This window comes from Cyclopterus lumpus, chromosome 11, assembly GCF_009769545.1.
Source record: "Cyclopterus lumpus isolate fCycLum1 chromosome 11, fCycLum1.pri, whole genome shotgun sequence".
In the NCBI taxonomy this organism is placed as follows: domain Eukaryota; kingdom Metazoa; phylum Chordata; class Actinopteri; order Perciformes; family Cyclopteridae; genus Cyclopterus; species Cyclopterus lumpus.
Genome location: NC_046976.1, coordinates 7224527 through 7252356, shown reverse-complemented (window position 1 = coordinate 7252356; position 27830 = coordinate 7224527). Strand labels below are relative to the sequence as shown.

The following is a 27830-nucleotide window of genomic DNA, read 5'->3' as shown; positions in this document are numbered from 1 at the left end:
GCTCAAACATCCTGGTGTGCCTTCTGCAAAACTCTGACTTCCTTTTCTTTCCACTGCCTAATTCAGAACATGCTGTCAAAACTGCTACATTTTAAATGGAAAGAAGTTGAATATATACCCAGCTCTGTATGTAAAGCCTCTCACTGTTTTGAGTGCGACAAGCTCCCAGATATGCTTTCTGGGAGCAAAGATATACTTTCTGAAAAACAGTTGCAGAGGAGAAACATATCTCCTGCTGAATGCCCCGATTACTGTGCACCCACAAACCTTCTGCCGGACCGCTCCCCTCCTGTGTAGTTGTAGCGTTTACAGATTGCACAAGACACAAATCGTACTCTGTCCTCTTTCCCCTCCCAGTTATTTCCCCTCCTCCTCCTCCTCCTCCTCCTTCTACAACCCGCCCCACCCTTTCCCCTTCACCCTCTTTCTACCTCCCACTTCTTTCTCCCCCCGTTGCGCTCTTGCGCCGATTCAGTTTTTCTTCTGCGCCGACTCGCCTTTGCATTCATCTGTCGGTTTCTCATCTGTTTTGCAATCCAGGAAGAAGTCGTTGCAGGCGACTGTGAGCGCGCCCATCAGGATGATGAACTCGGTGAAGTCCACCTCCCCGTCGTTGTTGGCGTCCAGGTCGTTCATCACCTTCTCAACAGCTTCATTATCTTTGGAGCCCTGAGAGAGGGAGAACAGAGAGACAGAGAGAGAGAGAGACATAATAATGTGTGCTGTGTTATGTGTGTGTGTGTGTGTGTGTGTGTGTGTGTGTGTTTATGTGTGTGCAAACATCACTGCACAAGCCTGTCTGAACCTGTGTGTCTGACTATGTGAGCGGATACCTCTGCTTGTGTGTCACATGTTTGCCAACTGCATTAGTGTGCTGGTGTTGCCTCATCACACACACACTCCTTCTCTTACCCCTAAGTAAGTCCCCAGCTCCTCTAGAAGCAGCTCCTTCAGTTCGCCCCTGCTCAGCGTGTACTTGTCGCCCTCCTTTCCAGAGTACTTGTGGAAGGTCTTTATGAGCATCTGCATGGCACTCTCCAGGTTGGAACTGGGCTCCTTGGACATGCTGTGAAAGGTATCGGGGTCAAAAGGTCAGAGGCTGCCGCAAAATGCCCGCTCCAGCCCAGGCTGCATGTGTGGTTACATGGCAGTCAAGGCCGAAGCCGCCTCTGAGTCAAAGTGATAGCAGGACAGTCAGATAGATGGATAGAATTAAGGTGTTTTATCCCCCCATTTCTACACAATGGGTTGAATAACGCTCTGCGTGTAGTGCAGAGAATATTACTGACCCGAATTTTAAATACTTTGTGTGTGCTTGACCTTACTGGGTTTTTACATTTCAGAGGTTTGGATGGAAAGATGGAGGATGGCTTTGGAAAAGCTTTTCGAAACAATCTTACACACATTGTGTCCGGCATCTTGAAGCTTCTTGTGCTGGACTTGTGGAGAGACTGCACACACAGACACAGATAATTCACTGTCAATGATGCAAAAACAGTCAGAGGGTGAAGCTTTTTCTATCTCAATGTATTAAAAACAGAAGAAAAAAAGGACCGCACTCCTCATGTCACCTCAAAGATCGTTTGAAGAACGTTTGTGTCGTTTTGAAAGTCTACTTCTCGGGTTGACGCTCCTCTAAGCTGAATAGGTCATGCATGTAACAATTAGCACTGCGGCATCGTTGAAAAGTGGTTTCAGCTCTCCGTCTGTTGATCGTGAAAAAAGCCTCATCATTAAAGATGGAAACACAAAACTTGTCTGGTGATCACGTTGAAACACTAAGAGGGCCGAGTATCACCAGGCGAACCCTGTTCTCCAACACTCGCTCACGTCCACGCTCGCGCAAGTCTAAAGTTTAGGGACAGAGCACGATAAAGATAAAAGTCGACTGCATTGTTTCGAGGCTAATCCATAACCACGCAGAATACTGATGGTGGCAAGCGATCCGTCAATCAATCGCTGTGCATGTTTTATTAACTGCCAGCTGTTACAAAAGAAGACAGGGATGCTGATGTCCGTCAGCAGTTATTGCCTCTCTTTATGCTGCAGAGCATTGTCAGAGTTTTAGTCGGCGGAGACAAAAGACGAGGCCAGTGGACACCAAAGCTGCCTAACTGGAAAATCTACAGGGGTCATCTGTCTCACTCACTGACAGGAGACAATTGGAAACCATGGAGATGAAAATGCTCTCAGTAACACAATATAGTGTATGGTTATAATGAATATGTAAATTTATTGATGGAGCAATATCTACCCCTAGGAACGAAATAAGTTGAACGTTTGGTTATACATTTAAATACATATTAAGTATAATGTAGCAATGGTTTGCTACGTCCATGCCATGTTTATAGTTGCTATTTATACATTTTACATACTCAATTCTACATCAATGCCAGTATATTCTCATTTCATTTTTTCCAACACTGCTTGACATGTATAAATTCCCTGTCATGCTCATCTCAAAGCTTGCACATCAAAAGAAGGCAGAAAAGAAATGCTGAAAGGACTCCAGTGGTCCTCCGCTGGGCGCCCACTATCCAGTGTCTCTGTGCTCTGAAGGTTTTTGAATCCTCAGCGATTTGCTGCTGTTGAACAGCTGATAAAAGGCTTTAAATGTACTTTTAAAGAGAACCTCTATTAGCTGCAGAGGAGAAAGGAGAGGGAAGAGACCCCTCCGAGCTGTCTGTCTTACCTGAGTGCTGATGGAGGGCCTCCTTTGGCTTTGTCTTTGAAGAGGTGCAGGGGACAGAGCCAAGGCAGAGATAGATGGGGAGAGAGTTCGCCTGTCTTAAATATCACCTGGTCCTCTCCCTCCTCCCCGCCCCCCGAACCCTCTTACTTACTTCTATTTCTCTATCCTCCCTCTTTTTCTCTCTCTCTTTCTTTGCAGGTGCTTTCTCTCCATCACACACGCGCACACACACACACACACTCAAGAGAACTGGATTCTTGCAAGTACATAGCAGGCCACACAAATACTATTATTATAGTTATTGTCACAGTTTTATTCAATATTAGCCATTAAACATATTACATAGAATTAGCAAAAATGATACAGCATTGCATATGAAGTTGAGTTTACTGGACATGACAGCGGACTGAAATGAGTCCAGGTGCTAAACACGCACACACACCCTTTAGTACTTGGCAGCAAATAAACGGATTACATCAATGGACGATGATGGGAGTCTGCACAATACCCCGTGTCCCATTATCTCAGACATTTTGTCACAAAGCACATTCATATATTTGTATGTACACTTCTTATATCCGCTGGGAGGGTTCTTAACTCAGGCTTTTATCTTTCCTTGTCACAGAATGAATGGGCCTTATTGTGTTTCAATGAAAATCGGTCTGCAAACACTCCCTGCCACAAATCTGATGTGTTTCGTTCAAGCATGTTTTTAATCTACTTGGAGTTAAGGCTGGGCGGGGTTCACACTATGGGGCAGATTAATATCTTTGTTAGTAAGAGAACTTAGTTCTCACAGTGCACTCCTTCCATCTGCGGTTCCAAATAGATTAAAAAACAAAGCGTTAGCTGCTATAGATTCATTTCCAGATGTCTATTCCAAGTCTTTAAAAAACAAATGCCAGTAAAGTGAATTTTGCTTTATCCAGTTTCTTTAAAAAAAAAATCTGACATCATTTTGCCTATGATGATTGGTTGAGAGCGAAGACCGTGCCTCTCAACACGTCTGGCCAAGTGCCTGAGGCCAATGTACATGTTGAACAGAAAACCGGCTGCGGATAACGCAAGTGTGTGATATGTCTCAGTTATTCACAGGAAGTACCATGTTTAGAAAACGTTTTGATATAAAAACAATATAGGTGGAAATCATAATATAGACTAAATAGCCCAACATGTTCAGTAGGTTTGTTAGTAATAGAGCATGCAGGAAGCACCGCGCACTACGAGTACAAAGGCTGAGCAGAGTGAGTGTAAATGAGACCGTATTTACAATGGGAGTGTCGCAAACAGGCAGGGTGACCATGTGACTCACAGGTTTATTTGCTTTGCCTATTTTGCTGCAGAGCAGTTTGAAGCACCAGGTGCTGTAACAGTGCATTCGGTCCACATTTGGTAGTGTGCCCAAAATGTGTGCACCTTCAGCACGACACGGCTGGCCGGGCCCATATAACATAGAGGGCCTGCAACGCGAGCCTTTTTCTCATGGCTGCATTATTTACGTGGAGACAACTTACAAATCATTAAATTGTAATTAACAAATTGCATATAATGTGACAAAGCAGTACGTCTTCAAGTGATCTCCATAGTGGTCCAAACAAGGAAGAGTTAGGTTAAAAAGTGACATATAAGGAGGCCATGTCGAACTTAAATATTTGGCCACAATGATTGCGATACAATGTAAAATACTAGCAAATACGTTTCTGATAGCATGCAACATCGTATGTAGTAGTAGTTGTAAAAGATCCCACCACTTAGATTCATATAGCTGGCTCAGTATTCTTCTTGTTTTTTTTTGTTAAAGCACCTGTTCTGATGGGCAGAATCACTGGAGCCCGGGATTACTTTCATGTAATTGTTTGTGTCCCAGGGTGTGTTACCCCTCAAATGCCTAATCCAGTGGTTTCCCAATGCTGTGACTCAAGGATCCAGTTGCAGGTCATCAGAGCCTTTAACTGAATGAGGGTGTAACTGACAAACAAACACGCACGTCTAGACAACTGGTCTTAAAACAAGCAACAATTTGCTCTTTCTTTCTTTTTTTTTTTAAAGCAAGCTTTCTGTCACTCCAATCCAGTTCTACCAGGAGTCGCTGCAGATAATGCACCATCCAGCACACATTTATCGGTCAATAACCGTAGAAATGCCATATGGTTTGAAAGACATGCAACAAATTAAGATGCACACATTGTATTGTAAAGCACATAAGACCAAAACTGGCAACAGGTGACACCCGTTATGGGCTTTTTTTTTTTTTTTTTTTACTTCTTGATGTTTGTTGTCGCGTTCTTTTCTGCCAGCTCTAATCCAGGTGGATTAGGTTGCATGAACACCTTCTCTGGCAGGCTCCTCTGGTCACCAGTCCACTCCCAGGTACTATTCTCGGCTCCCATTTGACTAAAGGCGTTGTTTGGTGTTGATTCCATTCTTGAACCTTAATTATTTAGCCTAAAAGGCCACACTTTATCTTCCAGTTCCTAATCGGTGGCTGAATATGACTCAAGGGAATACACTTAATTAGCCTCTCTGGGAATTACAGAAATTAATGAAAGAGACAGAGAATAAAGTAGACTAGAAAGGTGGGGCATTGACAGAGTACACAATTATATTAGCTTGAAGTAATGCAAAGCTTTAGCAAAACAATTTGTTTATTGTCATGCCAAATCAGCTCCATAGCAATGCGAGTTAAAAGATGAATGAATGTATAAAAAAAAAAAGAAGTGTTATTGTGTTTGTGAATTTCCTGCATGCATTATAAGAATAGTTCAACATTCTGGGAAATGATTAGGTGTCTAGCTGAGAGTTAGCCATTAGAATCAGCCATTGTAGCTAAAATTAGCATATGGCTGATGACTGTGGCTTCATCCTGCATGGACGAATATAACGGTGGCGTCGATCGTCTCATCCAACTCCTGGCAAGAAAGCTTTATCATATTTCCCAAATGTCAAACTATTCCTTGAAGCCAAGCGTAGAGGAGTTTAAGATGATAGCCAGATTAGGATAAAAGTGGGAAGAGGACGGTATTTAAACTTTACTTATTGGTGCAGGTAAATCATATTTTGCAGTAAGCTTTTCACAGGGATATGGCATGCATATGATAGTGTACATCTGCATGCTATCATAGTATAGTATCATAATGAGGTAACTGTGCTAGATAATGGGATGCATATGCTTGATGAACGTAGTGGTAAGTAGTGGTGCAAAGCAATGATTCTACTGTCATATATCATGTATGAGGAATGGGAAGTTTCTAGTGTTTCAACTTCTTGTATTTCAAGGTTGTGTGAATTTTAAAATTCTTTAGTGGCTTACCAACTTATTTTGGCATTAATGCTGAGTTTTGTGTAGTGTTGAATGCAAGTGAGTAGTGTGATTTTCTTTTTTTTGGTGAATGATTGGATAGTCCCCTATGAGGTGCCCTCCTCTATCTTCTTCTCCACTTCTTCATCCACCTTCTCTACAGCTTCCTCCACCTTTTCTATTTCCACCTTCATCTCCTCTTTCACGGACTCTACCACTCCCGCCGCTGTCACCTCTTTGTCTAACGCCGGCATTTCTTTCTTCTCCTCTTCCTTTGCTGCCTCAGGCTGCGTCTCCCCCTCTGACTTGATTTCTACCGTTACTCCTCCATTTTCTTCCACCTTTGCTTCAGCATCTGCCTCTACTTTTGCGTCATTATTGGCCTCTGGCTTTGCTTCCTCCTTTGCCTCTGCGCTGGCTTCTGGCGTTGCTTCCTCTTTTGCCTCTGCGTTTGCTTCTGGCTTCTTCTCCTCTTTGTCCGGAGCGGCGGCTTCCGGAGCGGCGGCATGATCCGGTTCGGACGCAGCATTTTGGGCAGGCTGCTCTTTGGCGAGATCACGCTGCTCGCTGAGCGACACCGCCAGGTAGCCGACCAGCTTCAGGTACTCCTCAAAACCGACCTTGCCGTCTTGGTTGGCATCCAGTCCCTGGCCCATGTCTTTGACCGCCTCCTTGCTGTCTGTGTCCTGGACAGTAGGCACACACACACACACAACCGTGGGATGATGATTAGTAACTCTACCTGGACTCCCACTGGTGAAATCACCATACGTGATTAGTAAATGACCCTTTATCTACATCAGAATGCTGATGAATGTCATTCTATCATATGGGATCACTTTTCCCCCTTTCACCTGCTGTATATTACACCACCAATTGGTCACAATGCTTGTGTTGAAAGTCTGAACAGGTTCAAACTAGTTTGAACCTAGCCAGTGCTACTGTGTGGTTTTCTGTTAGGTTGTTACATTATGCAATATAGTAATATTTCAGAAAAGGTTCAGTGAAGGTTTCCTAACCGAAAGGATGTTGGAGAGCTGGCTCTTGACAAGGCTCTGGAATTGAGACTGTCCTAGACTCTCCTTCCCCTTGGCCGACTTCATGAAGACCTTCACCATGGTCTGAATAGCAGGCTCCATGACTCCTCTCTCTGGGAAAAGGAAGAGGTCAAGACAATGGTGTCAGACAGACCAGACAAACACATAGATAGATAGATAGATAGATAGATAGATAGATAGATAGATAGATAGATAGATAGATAGATAGATAGATAGATAGATAGATAGATAGATAGATAGAGCATGGCATGGCATTAGTGATTAAACGTGTTGCTGCTGTAGCGTGCGGGGAAAGGGAGGAAGTTCCAGGATGGTTCGATTCAAAACACATTCAAGTGATAGGCGCATCCAGTGGAAAATGAAACAGCGGATCTCCTCGTGTCGAGGCATTTCGTTTCAGGTGTTGGGTCCACAGTTGCAATAAGGGAGGGACGGTGACGTGAGATAAGTGGAGAGGGAGTCTGATTGAGAGACGAGCTGTGATGCACAATGGAAGTTCTGATCTTTGAGAGGTCATCTGATCTACCAAAGCTACCGAGGGGACTGGGCTTCAGATTACCTAAGGGATTACCTAGTCCATGTTCTCTCTCTCTCTCCCCCTCTCTCTTCACACTGTTGGACATGAATACATGCAAACCAGCCTGACAATCAGGCTTTAACACAATGTCAAGGCTTTTGGTACACACCAGCAGCAGATTCCTGCACAATTATTATTTCAGATAGAGACACAAACATAAATGTAGATGTTGACGACAGGTAATCGTGCTCCAAGTGTTACAAAAATGCCAGGGGGTGACACAGCTCTGCCGGAATTCCATTCATTGCTGTCGGCGGAGATCACTTAGACAGGAATTTACAGGCCAACTCCGAGCTAGTTTGCCCCAAAGCAGTGAGCGAATATGTTCAAGGCGGCTACTCGTCTGTCAAATGCCGGCGAGCAAACAACAGTTTACATTGGCGAGAAGAAGACTCCTTGGATCTGCAGATAGTATTTGCTTGTGTCAGCTGAGACTCATAACTCAATTACTGAAGTGCTTATGAAACCCTTCGGACAAACAATTTCTCCACTAAGCATACATGCAGCCAATCAGGGATGTGCCGGTTTGTCTCATTATAGCTCTGACACTGTAGAATATATAGGGCCATTAAAAGCTCAAATGTACCTCAACCCCTCTCAGATGTTACCCTTTGACCTAATGATCTCCAACGGTTTGCTCTGACCAGTTCACAATACAACCACCAGTTTGCATGTATTAGAGTAAGCATAACATATATAATTGTCAAACAGCTCTCATTGAAAAATACTAATTCAAAAGTGGGTTGATTTTACCCTTTAAAAAAAAAAAAAAAAAAACGTACAGCAAGTTTTTGTGATACTGCATACACAGCCCATATTTTGGAGGCACTTTAGGGGACTTCTTCCTGCACCGGTGACACACCCTCCTCAGAGTACACAAGGTGCGTCCTGTCCTAACATAACACGTGCACTAATTCCGACAAATGAATTGCATCACCCGTCCCACGGAACAGAGACAAACCGTGGGACGCAGTTTGTTTGGTCTTAAAAAAGGCCCCAAAATCAAATAATGAAACAGACAGGTCTACAACCAGAGGTTTCCCGTTTCCCTCCAGAGCCCAAAGGAGATGGAGTATTGCGTTTCCAAATAGACGAATGTGATACGGTATGTGCGCAGAGTCATGACAATACTACCGCTCGTGTGTGGCATCAAATATTAACAGAGGAACAAGTGAAGTTGTGGCTGTAACTTGCAGTGAGCAGACGTACATCGGCTTCAACGCCGCACGTTGCGCAATACTATCAAGTTATAGCCTCATCACCATCAACACGATGAGCCGTTTTAAATATTTAACAATAATGTTGTCACAAACTACACAGCTCCACAAAAACCCCACCCGGCAAGACAGGCGGACCCTCTCGTGGGTTCTCTTTGTATAAAGCATATTGTGTCCAAAAATAAAGACAACATGTTTGATTTTGCGCTCTTACGCGCGACCCGGATGCCCACTGGATATACCACGTAAGCTCAATACTCTGTCACCTCAAGTCAGTTCAATTTTCCCGAGGCTGCTTGCAATTGATCGGAAACCTGACAACTGCTCCACATGAAAAATATCAAATATCTTTCCGAGAGACAGACAGAGAGCAGTTGGCCATCAAACACCGCCAATAAAACCGTCCAGAGAAGCGGAAAAACCACCAACTGTCGCCATAAACTCTACTTTATACAAATGCAACGTGACCCTGAAGGCGTCTGCGGGCTGGAGTCACTGGAAGCGTCCTGCAGTCAGACCGCGACCAAGTTCCTCGGGAATGGCTCTCGTAAGAGTATCGAAACGTGGCAACAAGAAAGAAAAAAAAACTATGAACAAACACAACGCTGGTGCACAACGTTTCCACGCCGGGGAAGCTTAAAACAATCCAGAAAGACGCATTCAACTCACCGTATACCGTCTGCGGGACAACTGAAGTGTATAAATGTGCGCAAATAGGAGTTTCTGCTCTCTTCTCCGCCTTTCTACGCCTCTTTGAGCCCAGAGAAGTTGCCAAACTAGTAGGACAGCAGAATCTCTTCCGTGATTTAGGCTCTTTTTTTTTTCTTTTTTTCTTTCCCTAAAACTTTTCCCCCTGACAAGTCAAAGGGCGTGTACCTGGAAGAGTGAGATGGAGAAGTGGGAACGTGGACGAGCGCGGCTCGAACTCTCAGGAAAAGGGAGTGAAAGTGTATCAAAACCCTTATACTTTGTTTTTATTGGCATTATCTTTGGCTCATGGGCCAGCCGTTTCACGTCATGTGTGATTTGCAGGCGTTGTGGCTTCATCAGCAGGGACGAGGAGACGGGGCGGGTGGGATTACTTCATCTGTAAGGCTCGGTGGCTTTCCAAAGTATTTCACTTATTAAATGAAGACGCAGAAAAACACGTCTACAGCTATCATCCATGATTTACATACATTTTAGGGAAGATGTTTCAGTGTTTTTTGTTTACAAATATAGATGCATTCAAGTGACGCACATGCAAAATGCACTTTGCGCCAACAAAAGCAGCCCACATGAACCAAATCCCAGTTTTTAATAGAAGAGGCAGCTACTTTAATTTGGTTAATTGTGTTGGAGGGCCAAGCTTTTCCCAACTGACAAATAATCTTCGATGAAAATACTAAAGCCAGTGTGGGTGGCAAAAGTTGTTTTTTTCCCCAATTAAATTGAAATGAAGTCTCACTGGTGTTACTTTCTGTGAGATCCAAGCTGCATGGGGAAGCTCTTGCCTGCTCACTAACATGACTTCCCCACACAAACAGTGCACACAAGACAGACGTCCTGCTCTCATTGTCTCTCATTTTAAAGCTGCTGAATCATTTACCCATCATCGCTCCTCCCAATCTGGCACCTGAGCATGTGTAACTTGCTACAAAGGTCACGTTGTCTTATCTGTCGAAAGATCTGCGTTTTTAAAAATGACCAAGGAGCACCGTCACTCATTTACAGAATTAAAACGGGCGTGCATGGCTATTAAACTGCTGGGCAGAAGGCCAGCACACATACGGTAACTTCACCTAGACATCAGAATGAATACAAAGTGACCCTGTAACACCAATAATGAATATAGCTAAACAAACAATGCAAATGAAACTACATCGCTCCAATGTCCCAATCATAATGGGGGTGTACTTGGTCCACACATCCCCATTACACAGTCCACTGAGGCCTCAGGGACAGACAGTGAAAACCTTGACGCTTGGACAGGCCGCTTTGTACAGGCTTATGAAGCTCTATGGAACAAGATATGGTCTGGATGGAGTATTTGTGGCGGCGGTAACGCATATAGGATTACAGGCCCCCTAAATAAAGGCTGTAATACACTCCCTCCTGCTCAAATGTGGGTGCCTGTACATCGTACAATGTGGTGAATGAATGACAGGAGTCAGTGGCTGAGGATATAAGACAATGAAGCCTTTAATTCAAAGTTCCCGGCATTCACGAAATGGTTAACTAAAGAGTTACACATGTGGCACTGGTGGGACGATGAAAGCATTCGAAAGCCTTTGATTTAACAGTTTGACAGCTTCGATTGGGTTTGATTTGCGTTGCGCAATCTGCTCAAGGCCCACACTTGACAGACGAAGGCGGGCTGCCCCTCTACTGGCCGAAACCTCCCTGTTTGCTCGCCAGCTTTCCAATCAGCTGCCAGAACTCGGAGAAATTCAGCTCCCCATCGTTGTTTTCATCCAGCGAGCCCATGAGCTGCTCGATGGCCCCGGGATCACTGGCGTTCTGTGGGTGATCAGAGAGAGGAAGAGACCCTGATCACAATGAGATCACCCTGAACTGCAACAGCAACCAACCTGCTCTGCAAAGACTGTCCTGCCACCTAATGGTTGAGTGTAGTAGCAAGTAGACAATTACCAACTATTTACAGCATCACCTAGTTTCCTGATGACGAAAGCATGTGTTATTGTGTTTGATTACATGTTATATATATATATTGTATATATGAATTTGTGAACCACACATCAATTCCAGTGGTGATTATAAAACCTGTATTCAATCACTTTATGTTAAATTGTGCCATACTTTGCACTGTGTCTGACTTGTTTTTCTGATTATTTCCATTCTACTTTCATAGAGGCACAATCCAACATTATGCTCACATACATTTGTGACAAATGTGATATTGGGTTAATCATTTAAATTATTTAGTTAAACTATTAAAGGTTTGGTAGTTACAGCTCTGGTAATACATTCTTTTCCCCAGACAATGTTAATACATTACTGCACATCATATCATGTTGATTTAAGATGGGATATTGGTGTTTTGTATTACATTTAATACGTAATGGGAAAAGATAACTGTTCGATTGACATATAAAATGAGCTTCAGCTCACGTTTTCTATGATGCAGCATGAGACCTCATGATGACATGTCATGCACTAACAAACAGCGTAGAAACATGGCTCTGAATCAAACATTTGACATGATGATGATGATGATGATGTTAATTCTTAAGAGAAGGTAAAACGAAGGATGAGCAGTCACATGTCTAATCAATATAACCACAGTAATATGTGTGAATAACAGAGCAGTGCCATCATAAACTACAGTCTCTTTGATCTCTATCTGTAGTGTCAGATATAAAATAGATGGCCGGCAAAGTGGCTCAGAAGAACTTCTTAGATTTACCTTGACATAGTTGGGCAGCTGGGAGGTCACCAGGTTTTGGAATTCGTCTTTGCTCAGGGTGCTGGAGGACCCATCTTTCCCAGCGTGAGTCTTGAACTGGGTAACAATGGTGCAGATGGCAGCTTCCATGATGGTTTGTGCTGAGACCTGAAGAGCAAAGAGAGAAATGAAAGCCTTAACAAACACCTTTCACGAAAGGTATGAGTCCGATTGTGCTAAAAAACAGTGTCTGTGGTCACTCACCTTTTGAGTTGAGGTGCTGGGTGTCACAGCTGGTACCAAGAGCCTTGTCCCACTCTGACCATCAGCTCTCAGAATTTATACGCTTCATCTCTGTTCCCTGATGCACACATCAGCGGAAAACACGCAACCTGCCCTCTGCTCCCCCATCCAGCAGGCTGGCCTTCTCTCTGCATGATTTCCACTCAAATCTGCACACACACACACACACACACAAAAAGAAAAGAGGGCTGGCCATGAAGGGCACATTTGTACTGATGATAGCACAAAACTCCTCTCCGGTCTGTTTGCAGAGCAAGGATCTGTCAGGCCGTTTCAATCACGTCGCTGAATCATGCATGCCTAAGCAGTTATTAGTTTAGACAAAACATGACTCCAATAATATGGCATTCAGGACAACACACGTCGGTTTCATGTGGAACTCGTTCCCATTACAGGAGCCAACGTGTGTGGAAAAGAAAGAAATGGTAACTTTGATTTTATAGCATTTTAAGGATGATGGTAAGATCACTGAGGTTTTAGCATGTAGTTTCTTTATGCGTTTTGTCTTTGGAACCAGGTTGCACTTTGACGAAGAAATCCTGGGGATAAAAAGCACAGACAGAAATGCTTGTATGGCGACTTGTAGAATTCCATGAATGACTATCTTTCTCTCTGCGGTTTTCAAGTAATTGTTCTTGATCATTGCTCACGTATCAGGTCAGTGACTCACCGGTTGGTTCATGTATCACACACAGGCTCAGAGAGAGTATTTAATCTAGATCTAAATATTTTAGTTCGCTATCATAGCCGCGATAAAAGATGCCCGTCATGCCAACACTTCCATTTCCTGTCAGAGAGTGAGTCAGACAGCAAGTCACACGTCGGCATTTGACTAAAACAGGTAAATCAATACAAACCACTCTGAAGCAGTGAATGTATTCTGCGATGCTGTTTTATTGTCTCCGTGTAATAAATGAATCAACTGAAGCATTTCAATAAAGACAAAATATACACATTTAATGGTGAAACATGTATTGAACTTAGTACTGACATTAAGAGGACATAACTGATGATGAATTAATGTAATTATTCAATACATACAGTATGTCTAATGATCAATTACATGCACATCTGAGCCAGCGAGCATTAATGTAAGTCTTCCCAAAAAGACAGAAATACTCGTTTAATGATTCATCTGTTGAAATTGAGCCTTCTTCCAATAGCTTTGGTGTAAAAAACCTTCCACACTTAATGTGTAAACCCTGTGACATTCAGTATGTCCTATAAAAAGCAGTCAAATTGCAAGCTGTGTAAACTTGTTTTCTTCTTTATCTTGCAGAAGCAAATTAAATCCTAGACCTCGAAGATATTCATAATAATAATAAAGGCACATAAGCAGTAGCTGGCAAACTACATTTTGGAAAACAAGCTGAAACCTGTCCATTTCCACTATCTACATGTATGGCCTGAGTCAAAGTCTCATGAGAAAGAAGGAAAAGAGTACTGACAGAATAATTAAACATGAACTCTAAAGCTTCTCTCAATCACTGAAAAATGAGAACCAACAATCGCAATCTGTCGACTTTAACTTAACACATCCACCTAAAGGATAGAACATAAAACCAAAATTAGAACAACTCAAACTAGCCAGGAGCAGATCTGCAATACATATAGACTTTGCTTTGCATCTTTTCAAAAAAAATTGTTTTACCTTTGGCCTGGCTCATTTAACTTAAAATTGGAAAAAACTAAATGCAGCCGCTTCCTAATTTTTTTATTTTATTTTTTATTTTGACCTAATTCCTTGTTCATGTCAGCTAATATCAACCTGCTGACAAAATAAGAGGAAATGGAGAATACAATATCTACTGATTTGGTTGCCAATCTCATTTAAGGTGTAGTAATTATAACTTTTGCTCTGGGATACCCAGTATATGCAGATCATGTGCTAGAGGTCCCCATGGCTACATTACAACTAATGGTCTAAAAAAACAAACACGTGACACATTTTGTTTTTGTTGTAAATGTGAATGTTTTTGAAAAGTGCTAACGAGGTTTAGCAGATTTAGCTACCATCACTACTGCTTTTCTTTTTTAAGCAGCTCTGACGTCTCCCAAAACAGTTCCCATGGTTGTTCAGCACAAATGCTGTCAACTGACAGTTGGGGGTTGGGGGTTGAGAAGTCTGTCACGTCTAGATGCCAAACGCTCAGGGCTCTCGAACCGCACTCTGTGTGTGTTTGCCCAAATCTACTAAAGAGCTGCTGACGCAAAACTGGTCTGACCTGATCTGGTTCTTATCTGTGAGAGAAACGGGATCCCATCCTCTGGGATTGGACTGCGGGCAAATGGTCTGTTTCTGCAAAAACGTTCTCAGCATTTGTTTGAACCTGCTCGGAGAAGCCGGCAGGTTGAGTTCACAGTCAAATGACAGAGAGGAGTATGTAACATCAACACTCATATAATATATGACATATATGGACCATCTCCTTAAAGCCCTCGTTCCTTTTGTGTGTGTTCTAAATATTATCAGTTGGAATTTACATGGTGAACTGCAACATGCGCTACATATTGAGAAAACACTATACAGCAGAGGAAGAAACCACACCACACATTACTGAACGACCTTGCATGAGGAGGCATAACCTGACAGTGGTAGGTAACGACAGCTAAGTCCAAAATGACAAGTACAAGTCTAGCTTATAATTAAAGACTCGGAGGGACATGTATGAGAGGCACGGCCACTCTGTGCCAGAAGCTACTACAATTACATCTCTGAAGAGGAGAATGTAGGCAAGAAATGTCATATAAAAACACCATTTGTGCTGTATCCTAGCGTTTTATTTCACTCCTTTTCCCCTCGATGTCTATTTAAACTGCGGCTGAAAACTTCCACAGGGCTTCTCGTTCAAACTCCTCCATCTCCCCCTCCAGGGAGTCGTCGTCCTTGTGGCCGCTCTCCTCCAGAAGGTCCGCCATGTCTTCCAGAATGTCCGCCACGTCTTCAACAAAGTCACTGAACAGAACCCTGTCATGGATGAACCCGCCGTCCTCGAAGAACCCAGCCGTCAGCTTCCGGATCTTGTCTTTGTTCTCCGACGAGGATCCTTCCAGCTTGCTCAGATAGCCCTCCAGCAGCTCCTCAAATTCGGGCAGCTCCACCGGGTAGAGCCCCTCCTTGTTGGCGCAGTCCTCCACGGAGCTGCAGCCCGGCTGGGTGCGGATGTTGCGTCTCATCTTTTGCTCTTGTTCCCTCCAGAAGTCGTTGTGTTTGCACTGGCGGGGCTGACGGGGCTGGTGGTGGTGATGCTGGTGCTGATGGTGGTCGTGGGAGTCCTTGCCAGGCCACGGTTTCTCCTTCCTCCTCTCCTCTCTGTCCATTCTGCGCTCGTCCTTCTTCTTCTCCCACTCGTCCTGGTGTTTCCTCCACGCCTCTTTGTGAGAGTTCTGCTTCGGAGACTTCCACTCCTTCTCTTTCTTCTCTTCTTTGTCTCTCCATCCACCCTCTTTGCTGCGCTTCGACTCTTTCTTTACCTCTTTCTTCCAGTGGTCCCGCTCATTGTTTTTGCCCTTGTTCCCTTTCCATTTGGCCTCCTGTGTCTTCTTCTTACCCCACCTCTCAACTTGTTCAGAAAGCTTCTTCTGGATCTCTTCCAAACTATCCCTCACGCGTTTCCTCTCGCCTCCATCTTTCTTCATCCCTTGCAGTCTCTTCTTGCTCTCCTCCAGAAGAACTTTCTGCCTCTGGAGTTCTTCCTTCAGCCGTCCTCCCTTATTTGTGTCCTTCCTGCTCTCAAGTCCAGCAGCTTCCTTGTTACTCTGACCATCTTTGTCCCCTGGCTGAGGGCCGGAGCTTGAGGTAGCAGGGGGCCTTTCTTGATCGGCTGTGAAGGATTCAAGATATCAAAGTTATAATGGGTTTGGTCGTTAGTTATTATTAGAGAGGTCAAAAGATCAGCACTCTATGGAATCCATTTCTATAATCACAATACTGTGCATTGCCATTTCAATAAATAATTAAATAATCAAATTGCAACAGCACACATTTCCTTCAATATGAAACAATCAGATTCACATCATGTTTATGATTTCTACCTGAGAGCTGGCTGAGTTCGGTCACCCTGGTCCTCAGGCTCTCCAGCTCTTTCTTCAGCTCAGGCAGAGATAACAGCTCCTCCTTCAGCTTGACGTTCTCTTGATGCAGATCTGCTTCACCCTTTTCATCTCCGCTGGCTGCGACGGCCTTCAGCGCCGAGTCCAGTTTTTCTTTCTGAGACTGAGAAATAAAGAGAAATGGCGACGTTCCCAATGCAGAAGTGTCCCAGTCAGAGCCAGATCTTGGGACAATAATCCCTACTGTTTGTAGAAAACATACTGTGTGTATATTGCAGTGCATTAAAACATCATGAAAGGGTCAAATGACATCATTAACGTCAGTGTAACTGGTATACTGACCTGTAGTTGAGCCTCTAGCTGAGTGATCTGCTGGTTTTCCTGTGTCAATTTATCCAATAGCTCTTTCATATCCTGTGGATCACTGCTAAGCCAGTCCTGGATCGAAAATCATTGGCAAATGAATAAAACACATATTTGGAAATGATCCTGTCTGTCAGGTTCTTAAATATTACAGTGTAGACACAAAACACAGAGATTGAGTTAAGTGAGAGGCGGCAGGAACAGACCTGGTTTTGTTCTCCATCACTGAGTTCAGAGGCGTCAAAGTCACCTGTCAGATAAGAAAACAACACATTTCACACAAGTTGTACAACAGTAACTCTTATTGACACACAGCTGACAAGCCGTCTTACAACCGCAACAGACGCTAGTGTTGTGATGTGCACTTTATGAGCTCAGGCACCAACTGTACACAGAAACGTTTCATTATTTTTTTTTAAAAAGCAGCGTGAAAACACCCAGTGAGTCCTTCAAAATCGTTATGACGAGTGTTATTGTACAATTCAGAACGCGGTTTATCTGCTATTTTCTGCTGCCACTGCATGAAGTGTCAGGCCGGATAAGTGCTTGGACAAGCTATTGAGCGTTAGCCAGCTAGTCTTAGTACTGGACCTAGCAGGTCAGAGGAAACCTGTTGACATCATACGGCTTAGTCGACAAGATCTAAAAACAGACATCCGTCTACTGCAGACAGCTGCCAATAAATGTGCTTATGTAATTCGTACATAATGTCAAATTCACAAATGTGTAATAATGTCATTTATTTACAATAAACCTCTGATGTAACAGTTGCAAACAGGTGCACATATCCTTAGATGAAAAAAGCAGATGCATGACATGTCATAAGCATGATTTAAATCTGACTGCTAATGACGCTAACTGTAAGCGAAAGTAGAGCATCGGAATATGAAAAGCAGAAGCAGGCCAGCGGGCTTAGAGATGTGCTAGAGGAACTCACCTGAGAGGAAGAGGGAACCTAAGAAGAGCAGGATCAGAGAACCCACAATGCATTTGTTCAAGGAGAACCATGGCTTTTCCTCTTTTTTCTCTGCCAGCTTGAACTCCACTTCCTCTTCGTCGTCTTCCTCATCAGATGTTCTTGGCCTCGGCGCCTCAAAGGAAGGGGCATTCCTCCTCCTCAGTCCATCATCAAAGTTGGATGTGTCGCCCAAATCAAAAGTGCTGGATGACTCTACAGGAGGGAGAATAAATGAGAGGAAAAACACATGCCGAACATCAGACACTAATGGCGACATGGCAGAGGGCCGTTACATTTTGTAATGTATTCTTGAGAAAGAGGATGGCACAGAGCCTGAAGTCAAAACACAAGTATTCAAATATGGCCCGGAGTCACTTCCGCAGATCATCTCAACATCTGAGGCTACAAAAGTGTCAGAAGCAAAATTCCCAGAATTATCTCCTGGCAGACTGCCTCACACAAAACACAAGTGAATACATGAACTGTATAGCTCCACAGTGTGTAAACTGTTTGTGAAAAAACAAAAAGGCAGAAAAGTCGGTGCTTCTCGTGGAAATGGATGACATGTTCTCTCTAAATTACAACAGCAGTGATTTCATGCATGGGGGTTTCTTCCTTTTCTCAGCGGGGTTTACTTCTCCCCATCATACTGATGAATCATTTTCCAGATGCTAGTCTGACACAGATAAGACATGTGTGATCCAAATCTGCTCCAAAATGATTCTCATTTCCTGTTTCTACTGACTGGTGCTAATTGCAAAGAGCCATCAACCACTTACTTTGCTCAAGGCTGTGTTTACGGCGAGGCATAAGAATCCCCGAGTTGACTGTGTTGTGGTTGGTTTATGGTAATGTCATAAAGTGGGTGCCATGGGTGTAGAGGAAATTAACATATCTGTCTGTAGGGGCAGCTAACAGAGGGAAGAGACATTGTGTCTTTTAAATGATATACATAAATAATATATATGCCTGTATATAATCTGTGTGGATGTACCTTGTTTTCCATTCGAGCAGTGGTTCCCAACCTATTTTTGGCTGGAGATCAGTGGTTTTTCTGTATCTCATTGTTTCATTTTAAGTATTTTTGTAAGCTGATACTAAATACTGACGGATTACCTCTAAATTATCTCCAGTTTCACTGCCTGATTTGTCACGCATAGATCATCATACATATTCCTGTGGATTTATCCCATACCTCTCCCTTCTTCTTCTTCTTCTTCTTCTTCTTCTTCTTCTTCTTCTTCTTCTTCTTCTTCTTCTTCCTGTTCTCTCTCATACTGGGTCACTGTCTCGGACAGCTCCATCTCCTCCTTTTCCACAGCCGCCACCTCCTCCTCCTTTTCCTCCTCCTCCTTTTCCTCTGCCTCTACTGAACCAACAGTCTCTGGTGCAGGACTACCATTGGCGGGGCTCTCGGTCCACAGGCTCTCTGGAACTTGGCTTGGTGGCTCATCAACACAAGAGGGAGGCTCGGTGGCTGTAAGGGTCTCCGCAGGGACGTTGACCTCAGGTTCAGCAGCGAAGACAGGATTCGGCCCAATGTCAGCAGACGTGTCAAGCACTTGTTCTGTATCGGCGTGGATCTCAGTCAGAGGAGGAGTGGAGCAGGATTCCTCGGGCTCAGCTGTCAGGAAATCCGCGTCAGCAATATCGAGCAGAGCCCCCGAATCAATGTTGGTGACAAAGGGTGTGGCTCCCAGGTGCTCATTGTCACTCGGGGAGCTGGTTACAATGTCATGGATGACTGGAGGCTGACTCTCCAGGTCCAGGTCAGGAGGATCGATGAGGTCGGCTGGGAGGGGACTCATCCTGGTTGGACTAGACGGTATGGGACCCTCACTGGACTCTGGAGAGGTCTCTTGACACACCTAGAAATAAAAGCAGTGAGGACAATGAGTTGCCTGTGAATACTTTAATATCATCTTTTTTGTGACCTTTATTGCAATCCCTGTGTTATTTTGTAATAAGCGCTACAATTTAGTTTTTTAGCGCATCCATTTTCCCTGCATTGTCTCCAGTACTTCTCTATTGTTTAATGACCCAGAGTGATGTTTTCAGGAGAACAGGTCTCTACAAGACCCATCACATTCTACTGGGGCTCATATGACAAGTTTCCCCCAGTGTGGTTCTTCAACATGGGTGCAAAGTGTTAATTGTAGAAGGAGCTTATTGATAAGTTGGGTTATATAAAGTTGATGTTACAGATCTGAAAAGCACTTACGCTGGAAATGAATACTGTCACATTGTCTGTACATTCATGCTGCAAGTAAAAAAACAAAACATGAAACAAAAAAAACACCATAAAACATTAACAATATCCAGCCATAACAATGTAAATATTCTGTGACGTTGTTTAATGGTCGACTTTATGTCTTGACTGGTTTATTGCATAGTGTATGTGTACAAACCTGATGGCCTTCTTCAGACAGGATGGTTTCTACTGGAATGTCGCTCGCAGCAGCTCCTGAAACAACATTCACACAATATCAACACCAAAATAACAAACCAAAGGATAGGTTTAAAAGCAACATTTTTCTGCCTTAAATGTTGACAGTCCGAGATCTTGACTCGTCAATACCTGTCACATCCTCAGAGAGACTCGGGACGTCACCCAGGCTCTCAGTGCCGTCATCTACTGGCCCGACATTCTCAATAGCAGCCTCCTGTGGAGCCAGACGATTACATTAACACCTATAGTACTGCCCTTGACATTTACAGCAACCCCTATACAGGGGGATACACAGCAAAATACAATAAAGTGCCACGTACTCCTATAACCTTGATAAAGGTACAATGTATGACATGGTAGAATAATAAGATAATTTGTTGTTGGCCAACAAACTGGACATTTAGTGTATATTTGATAACTGAGGAGGATCGTCTGCCTTTTACAATATACACATTTTGTCCTTAACACACAGAGTTAAAATACATTTGCCACACGTATACCATTGTGAGAAGCTCAAGAGCGCGAGTACAGACACGCCATATTTTAAATTAACGTGCATTCACGAGCAAAGAAAATAACTATGCTCCAAATTATAGCCAGGCATTTCAGAGCTTCACGTTTCGAGTTTCCCGAGTCATACCTCGGGGGAGAGGAGGGTCCAGCTGTTGGTAGAGGAGCCACTGCTGCCGGTGCTGCTGCTGTGGTCAGACATCGCCCTCGTCAGGCTCAACTTGGCACTGCACGGTGCAGACTCAGCTTTAGGATTTTCTGCAGACGACGACAGAAACAACGTGTCTTAACTGAACATGCCCGATGCATTCCCTGCACGTGCCTTGTGGGAATTGACATCATCCAGATGTAATAGTCTTGACTGCGTGTGTTGATGTCAGTATACGCTCATAGTCAACATTATGATAACCTGCACAGTTATGGACGTGGGAATACACTCACGATGTCAAAGTGTGTCTCGTTGTGTGTCATATTTTGATGGCGAGCATGCAACGTGTAGTCTAAGAGGACATACGTATGCAATAACGTTAGAGTTCGGGACTTAATTCCCCGCACACACGGGATGAAGACCAGATATCGTCGATACAAGTTATGTAACGGTGTGTTGGCATCCATAATATACTGCTGCGCACTTTCAAAGAAGGGTTCAGTCAAAGTAAACAGGGATCTCCCGACTGTTTTCATCGCCGCTGCCATTTACATCCAACCATTCATTCAGATCCCTCCATCCAGTCAATCTGTGAGGCTGTTAGATTACCAAAAATGGTCAAATCCCAGCCACGATCGGATCATTGTTACAGCCACGCACACACAGCGGTTAATACTCACGTGTCGACAACACTATGTGCGATAAGCTTCTGTTGAGCACATGTTGGAGACACAATAAAAGGGTCTATAATTGTTGTAGCAACCGAATTGAGGGTTCACACATAATGGTAAACAAAGGATGAATATTCCCCCTCCCACTCTTCCGCGTCTCACAGGCCCCGTTGTTCGCGAGCGCTCCACACACCTGCTCGGCTATATCAGATTAAACACAAAGAAGACGTTTTATTTACCCGGCTTGTTTACACCTCAGTCGCTTGCTGTTTTTTCCCCTTGAAAACGTGTTGTTTTTTTAGTGTGAACAACGCTCCTCTCTTCCCGTGAACTTGGGAACTTTGGGAATTCCGAGCTGCGTCACGTCGCCAAAGGCCGCTTTCGTCCAATGGAATTTCAGCAGGGGCTGCGGGGCTCCCGCCCCTGGACCAAGGTTCGACCAATCGGAGAGAAGTGTGATGTCAGTCAAAACGACGTACAGCCCAGCTTGATTGACTTCCGCAGGTGAAAGTGGCAGGTGATGAGCGCAGATCCTTCCCCTGGTTTTAAATAATACAACTTCATGTGTGAGCATAACCCTCAAGATGCATGCGTGTGCATCTATATATATATCCAGAGGGGACCAGCCGCACACTGACACGTCTGCAGAGCTATATTTGAACTGCGGTACTTACCAGTGGACAACCCCTCTACTCCGATTGCTCCAGTTTAGCCATTGATGTAATCATCTTGCTCCCGTTTTCTTTACAATTATAGTCTGTAAAGTGTTTAGTCTGTGAAAGCACATTTGACAACTATTGCATATCTGAAATCGGAACCCACACAAGCACACGTCATTAAAAATAATTGGAATTTATGGTTTCCAGATAGATTGTTTCTTCTGTAGATTGCATTCATACTATAACAATTCCCTCAGGCTAAAACTACCCATAAGTGAAAGTAAAAAGTAAAAGCATGCGCACTAATTATATGATATAGTATTGTCTTATTATGATGCATTAATGTGTGAGCAACATTTTCCATATGGCTGTAGCTAGCTCATCTGTAACATGCAATTATTAGATGTTTTTATTCCTTGTGATGTCATTACAGTCCCAGACTGTCAACTTTGATGAACATTTTACTTAATGAGTTATTTTAGAAATATGCTTTAAGATTGCCTATGATAATGCTTATGTAAGCATAAAATGCATATATTAAAATATGCCATATATTTATATTTAAAAATCTGTTTGAAATTAAGTTGTGTGTGTAAGCACAACGATTTTGGCAGATTAATTAAGAATTTCTATGCATATTTTGAGAAGTAAAATGGAGGTCATTCACCTGAAAGCCTAACGGTAGCTGCTCTGAAGTATGTCACCCTTTTTTGTCTCTTAATATACAAAACATGGTCAACATCATAGCTGTAGGCTATGAAGATAATTATAACTAATAATGTAGTTGTCTTATAATAAAACCATAGTCAAAAAATACACTGGAAATGAATTTAATGATGCGGGTCACTGATTATGCAATGCTATAATAAAAATAAAAGTAATAAAAATAAAAGTATGTGATGTTTGGATTTGTGTTGCATACTTTCAGGAAGTTACATGCGGGGGGGGGGGGGGGGGGGGGTCCTACGATGCCGACCAATTAGAAGACCGCGTAGCGATTACGGCAATTTCCTGCGACATATTGAACCGACCAATGGCAAGAGAGTTAGCCGAATGGCTTGACCAATGGGATGGGGCGAGGTCTATTTGAACGGTGAAAAGCGGGCTAGCAAACATTCGAGAGGGAAACAAAGAGGGGAGAACATCCTGCAACTGCTGGACGTAAAAACAACTGGAATAATTAGCTTTTTCTAATCAGGATACTTTGACAATCAAATAAGGTAATTCTGAAGCCCCATTTATTGCGTCACACTTTAGTAGAAACTAGTTTGGTGTTTACGTAACTTGTCAAAGATAACGCTGGTTTTCCGGCTAACTTGGGCGACGTTAGCTTAACTGTTAGCCACACTCGCTGATCGACGCCAGCTAAAACCGTCTGTCACGTTGTCCTCTAAATGTGTTTGATTTGACCTATTTTTAAATATGTGAATGTCGACTAATGTTCAAACTCTTTCCAACAGGCCTCCGTCATGTCTCACAAACAGATCTACTACTCTGATAAATATGACGATGAAAAATACGAGTACAGGTGTGTATAACTCGTTTAGCCAGCTTCAAACTTACTTTGCCAGCGTGTCAACGTCATCTTCTAACGGTTTTCGCGAGGGGACATTGTCGGCGCTACGTCAGTCATTTTGAGCAGAAGCATTGATCTTATGTTATTATCCACCCTCGCTTTCTACAGACATGTAATGCTACCCAAAGACATTGCAAAGCGTGTACCCAAGACCCATTTGATGTCGGAGACCGAGTGGAGGAACCTGGGGGTCCAGCAGAGCCAAGGATGGGTGCATTACATGATCCACCAGCCAGGTATATAAACTTGTTTACAGGGATCATGCCACTTTTTAATAAGCATCTCCAAGACTTTCATTGTGATCAAGTGTGAAAATTGGATTCTGAAACAATGTTGACATTCAGCAAAAGTATATAAAGTGTAGATATTTAAGTGTTTTGATTTAGCTGATGTGCCTGGACACTGTTTTGATTTGATGGTAATTTACCTCTGATCAACTTATGTTTTACAGTTGTCGTATGCTGAATATGTATTTAAAAATGTGATCAGAAACTGACATGACACAATGCTGATGATGGATATGTTGCTAATTTGCTATTACTGAACTCTCGTGCATTGTGGTTGAAGCTTCTGTTCCATGTATTTTGTGGCCCCCTTTTTGTTTCAGCTGGTACAATTGCAGATAAGATGATAAGCTCATGTCTATCAGGCAGTAAACGAGGGCTGCAAAGTCTGTAGTGGGGGGGGGGGGGTGGTTTACGTTTAAATCTTTTTAAACAAAAGCATATGGATAGCGAGTTTCAAACCAAGCCCCACCCTTTTTTTATTAAAAGTCACAAGAGTTGTTTCCCCCAGAAAGAATCAAAGCTTCACAATAAGTATTATCTCTACTTTATATACTATGTCCTCTGTTCTCCCACCCTCTCCAGAGCTACACATTTTGCTGTTCCGGCGCCCTCTTCCCTGCCAAAAGGCATAAAGGGAGAGAACCTCGAAGTCCTGTGAAGATCAGTCCTACTTGCCACAGATCAACTCATCAAAACGAGGATCATGCTGTCAGATTACCAAACTCTTGTGTGGTAGGTGAATTGTGATTTGGGCTGATCATGTTGAACTTGGGAAAGGACTGACATTTATGAACAGTGGTTGTGGAATGGTGTATGCGTTGAAGGAAGAAAAAAACCATAACCCACCTCTCCAGGAAAAGACCTTCATGTGATAACAGTGACGCGTTGTCTGCCAGAAAACCTTCAAATCGGCTCGCACGGTCTTTTTGACTCAAGCCTATCTGTCAAACTTGCTGAACCTGCTTGGATATTCCAGCTTTTTAGAACAATTGTTAAAAGATGTGGGGAGTGAAACTTGTTCAAACATTCGAGTGACTCTTAACAGAGTGTTTTCTGGGTCATGCTCGGGTCACAAGACAGACTGACTAGCTGGATCCTAATTTGAAGTTTGACTCTGAAACATCAAAGTGTGGCTTTAAGTGACATGTTGCTGCTTGGTTTAAATGATACTGTAAATTGGCATTTAACACTTTTTGTCATGTGCATGAAAAGCCGCATAGATGAGTCACCTATTAACTAGTTTTAATCCCCTCCCTCACCATAAGAACGTATAATAGTTTTGCCCTACTTTAAAACAAATCCTTTGGATGTCATTGTACCAGTGAGCTGCTCAGTATTTATAAACGAGTCTGAAATAAATGGAAACTTTTAAACATTTGCTTTGGGGCCAAAATACCAAGCCAATTGATGCATCATGGAACAATAACTGGGGTGGGACAGGGGAGAAAAAAAGGCGGTTGATGACACACTACCCGAAATAGCTCTTATAGAAGGAACAAATAAAATCTGGACCATTGAATGGGAGGCTGGAACTAATTGCATTTGTTTCAGTTTGGGCTGTTGAATACTACTTGCTTCACGGCACTCGTTTTCACTGTCCTCGTGAATATGTGCACCCACTCTGACATGTCCGTTTACCTTCTGTCTGTTTTTTATTTTTTATTTTGTTTACCCCAAACTGAGCTGCTCTGCTGTCACTGAGGCTAAAACTGCCTTGAATAATTGTTCTATGAACTCGTGCCTTGTGTGTAAGGTTTGCTTTTGTTCACTATCTGACAATTTGTTTTTATAATGTGTAGGTATGGTGTTCCACCCTCATAAATATTAAAAGAATCAATGCAATCAAAGTGATGATGCATTTAGTCTTTAAATGGAATGACTGACATGACATCTGTGTTGGACGACGTCCCGGTACCTTTTTGGTCATCTGAAAAATAACTAGAACATTGGATTATGACGGTGTTGATGCCCCATGTTGTGCTATAACATTATGTGGCAGCATCAAAATGACAATATTCACATAACCTGTGTTTGCCACGTTTTTACTCTTAACACCTATTTGTCAGCACTAGCAAATTGACAGTTTACTTTTTGAATAAAACAAATAATTTAGTGTTATCCCATGTAGTGCGGTGCAAACAAATCCACCAGAGAGCAGCATGAAATTCATAAATACACTTTTTGCTTGTCTCTGTTTCCTATCTCTATAAATTTGAACAATAAAAGCAAACAAAAGAAATGCACTTAAGAAATGTGACTTGCGTGTTGGAATCACAGCACACGTGTTTGTCCTCGCAGCCAGTATTCAAAAACCCTTCTCATGAGCTGCGTGACATGACTGCTGTGCAGGTTTAACATGACATGCTGTCTGATGCCTTTATGAATTTAATGATCCGCTGATGGAGGCCCATCCCCTACATTTAAAACTGTCAGCAGTGCCTTGTGAAACCTCCAGTACTTGATGCTGCCCCTCCTTCAGCTGGACCAGACTCAATCAAGCCATTCATAGGAAATACACCTGCCGAAGAGCGTTGTCTGTTTACAACATGGGGTCTTTGGCGTCCATTCACAGCTTCATCACAGCTTCATTACATCGCCACGTGGCTGCGGTAAGCGTGAGCCTAAACCGTGCTGTAAAGCTGCCATGTGTGTGCTAATCAGGTGGAGGAGCTTATCACCTCACACAACGTAGCTACTGTAATGAGCCCTGGTGGGAAAGCTGCGATCTGACACTGCAAGGATGTATGCCAGACACCACCGATGTGTGATGTTATGATGCACAGTTGCTTTTCATCCAGTGGCACAGAGATGCTGCGTCTGTTGTCTGGCTTTGTGGCTGGACTCAAGTGTTTCTTATTAGTTGCACATATTGCCAATATAACAACTGTGTGGTCTCCCATTCCATGCTTAATATTGTTCTGTGAGCTTAATGGACAAAATGTTTCATTGTGCGGGCAAGTCGTTATGATGGTGCATGAAGGGAGAGGCAGGCGCAGCATCTGCTGCACATTTAAAAGTTACTTGGTGTCAACGACCGGTGTATTATTGTTCCACAGAAGTTTTAATGAGCAGGCAATAACACAAACATGAGGTTGCCTCGTTCAGAGGCCGTTGAGTCTAAACAGGATTAAGCTCTTTGTATATTAGGTTTTGTTCTTGAAAACGAATTCGATAAAGTTGTCTATCCCCATGCTTATTTCTTTAACCTGGCAAACAAACAACACGTTACATAAACATGACACCAGTTGTAAGTGAATGCATTTGGGTTATATCACTGTTAGATCTACAAACAGCTTTCTTCTTTCAATTAATGTGCTGATTATTTTCTCGTTGAATCATTTGGTCTATAAAACGACCCAAGTCAAGACATTGTTTTGCCCGTGTTACCTCTTTAGATGACACCAAAAATGATGGAGTTATATGAACATCATCATGAATCTACTGCATGAACATATCTTCGAAAGACTCTTGTCATTTCTGTGCTTGTGGTCCGTTCAAAATAATAATGCCTGGCTATAGAATAATTTGGGTACAATGAATTAAAGAGCATATGAATAAAACCGTAACAATAGGATCCGTATTATTTTTGTAGTTTTCCCTTTTGTGTGGTTTTTCATTTTATTATT

At 43.0% G+C, this 27830-nt stretch overlaps 5 protein-coding genes across 8 annotated transcripts; 1 reads left to right on the top strand and 4 right to left on the bottom strand.

Annotated features, from left to right (window-relative positions):
- Positions 1-471: 471 nt before the first annotated feature.
- On the bottom strand, positions 472-1432 carry s100s (S100 calcium binding protein S). The gene is made up of 3 exons (XM_034545559.1): positions 1405-1432; positions 913-1066; positions 472-669 (listed from the first exon to the last, which is right to left on the bottom strand). The coding sequence occupies exons 1-3, from the start codon at positions 1416-1418 to the stop codon at positions 472-474; spliced, it is 366 nt and encodes a 121-aa protein (XP_034401450.1). The 5' UTR covers positions 1419-1432.
- A 2244-nt stretch (positions 1433-3676) lies between these two features.
- On the bottom strand, positions 3677-9677 carry s100u (S100 calcium binding protein U). The gene is made up of 3 exons (XM_034545558.1): positions 9512-9677; positions 7010-7140; positions 3677-6676 (listed from the first exon to the last, which is right to left on the bottom strand). Exons 2-3 carry the CDS (start codon positions 7127-7129, stop codon positions 6098-6100), a joined length of 699 nt encoding a protein of 232 aa, XP_034401449.1. The 5' UTR covers positions 7130-7140; positions 9512-9677; the 3' UTR covers positions 3677-6097.
- A 1322-nt stretch (positions 9678-10999) lies between these two features.
- On the bottom strand, positions 11000-12602 carry s100a11 (S100 calcium binding protein A11). Its single transcript, XM_034545560.1, has 3 exons — positions 12492-12602; positions 12249-12395; positions 11000-11341 (listed from the first exon to the last, which is right to left on the bottom strand). The coding sequence occupies exons 2-3, from the start codon at positions 12375-12377 to the stop codon at positions 11207-11209; spliced, it is 264 nt and encodes an 87-aa protein (XP_034401451.1). The 5' UTR covers positions 12378-12395; positions 12492-12602; the 3' UTR covers positions 11000-11206.
- An 804-nt stretch (positions 12603-13406) lies between these two features.
- pbxip1a (pre-B-cell leukemia homeobox interacting protein 1a) lies at positions 13407-22080 on the bottom strand. 4 transcript variants are annotated; one of them, XM_034545527.1, is made up of 11 exons: positions 21922-22080; positions 20994-21121; positions 20483-20567; positions 20313-20368; positions 20126-20164; positions 19100-19772; positions 17884-18117; positions 17153-17196; positions 16926-17021; positions 16566-16746; positions 13407-16354 (listed from the first exon to the last, which is right to left on the bottom strand). In XM_034545527.1, the coding sequence occupies exons 2-11, from the start codon at positions 21063-21065 to the stop codon at positions 15342-15344; spliced, it is 2493 nt and encodes an 830-aa protein (XP_034401418.1). In that variant the 5' UTR covers positions 21066-21121; positions 21922-22080; the 3' UTR covers positions 13407-15341. The 4 variants fall into 4 exon arrangements, with proteins under 4 accessions (XP_034401418.1, XP_034401419.1, XP_034401420.1 ...); XM_034545528.1 differs by lacking the exon at positions 21922-22080 and adding an exon at positions 21692-21836; XM_034545529.1 differs by lacking the exon at positions 20126-20164 and having other exon boundaries at positions 21922-22079.
- Positions 22081-23444: 1364 nt separating this feature from the next.
- Positions 23445-26051, top strand: cks1b (CDC28 protein kinase regulatory subunit 1B). The gene is made up of 4 exons (XM_034545289.1): positions 23445-23561; positions 23802-23869; positions 24026-24153; positions 24787-26051. The coding sequence occupies exons 2-4, from the start codon at positions 23811-23813 to the stop codon at positions 24834-24836; spliced, it is 237 nt and encodes a 78-aa protein (XP_034401180.1). The 5' UTR covers positions 23445-23561; positions 23802-23810; the 3' UTR covers positions 24837-26051.
- Positions 26052-27830: the final 1779 nt, after the last annotated feature.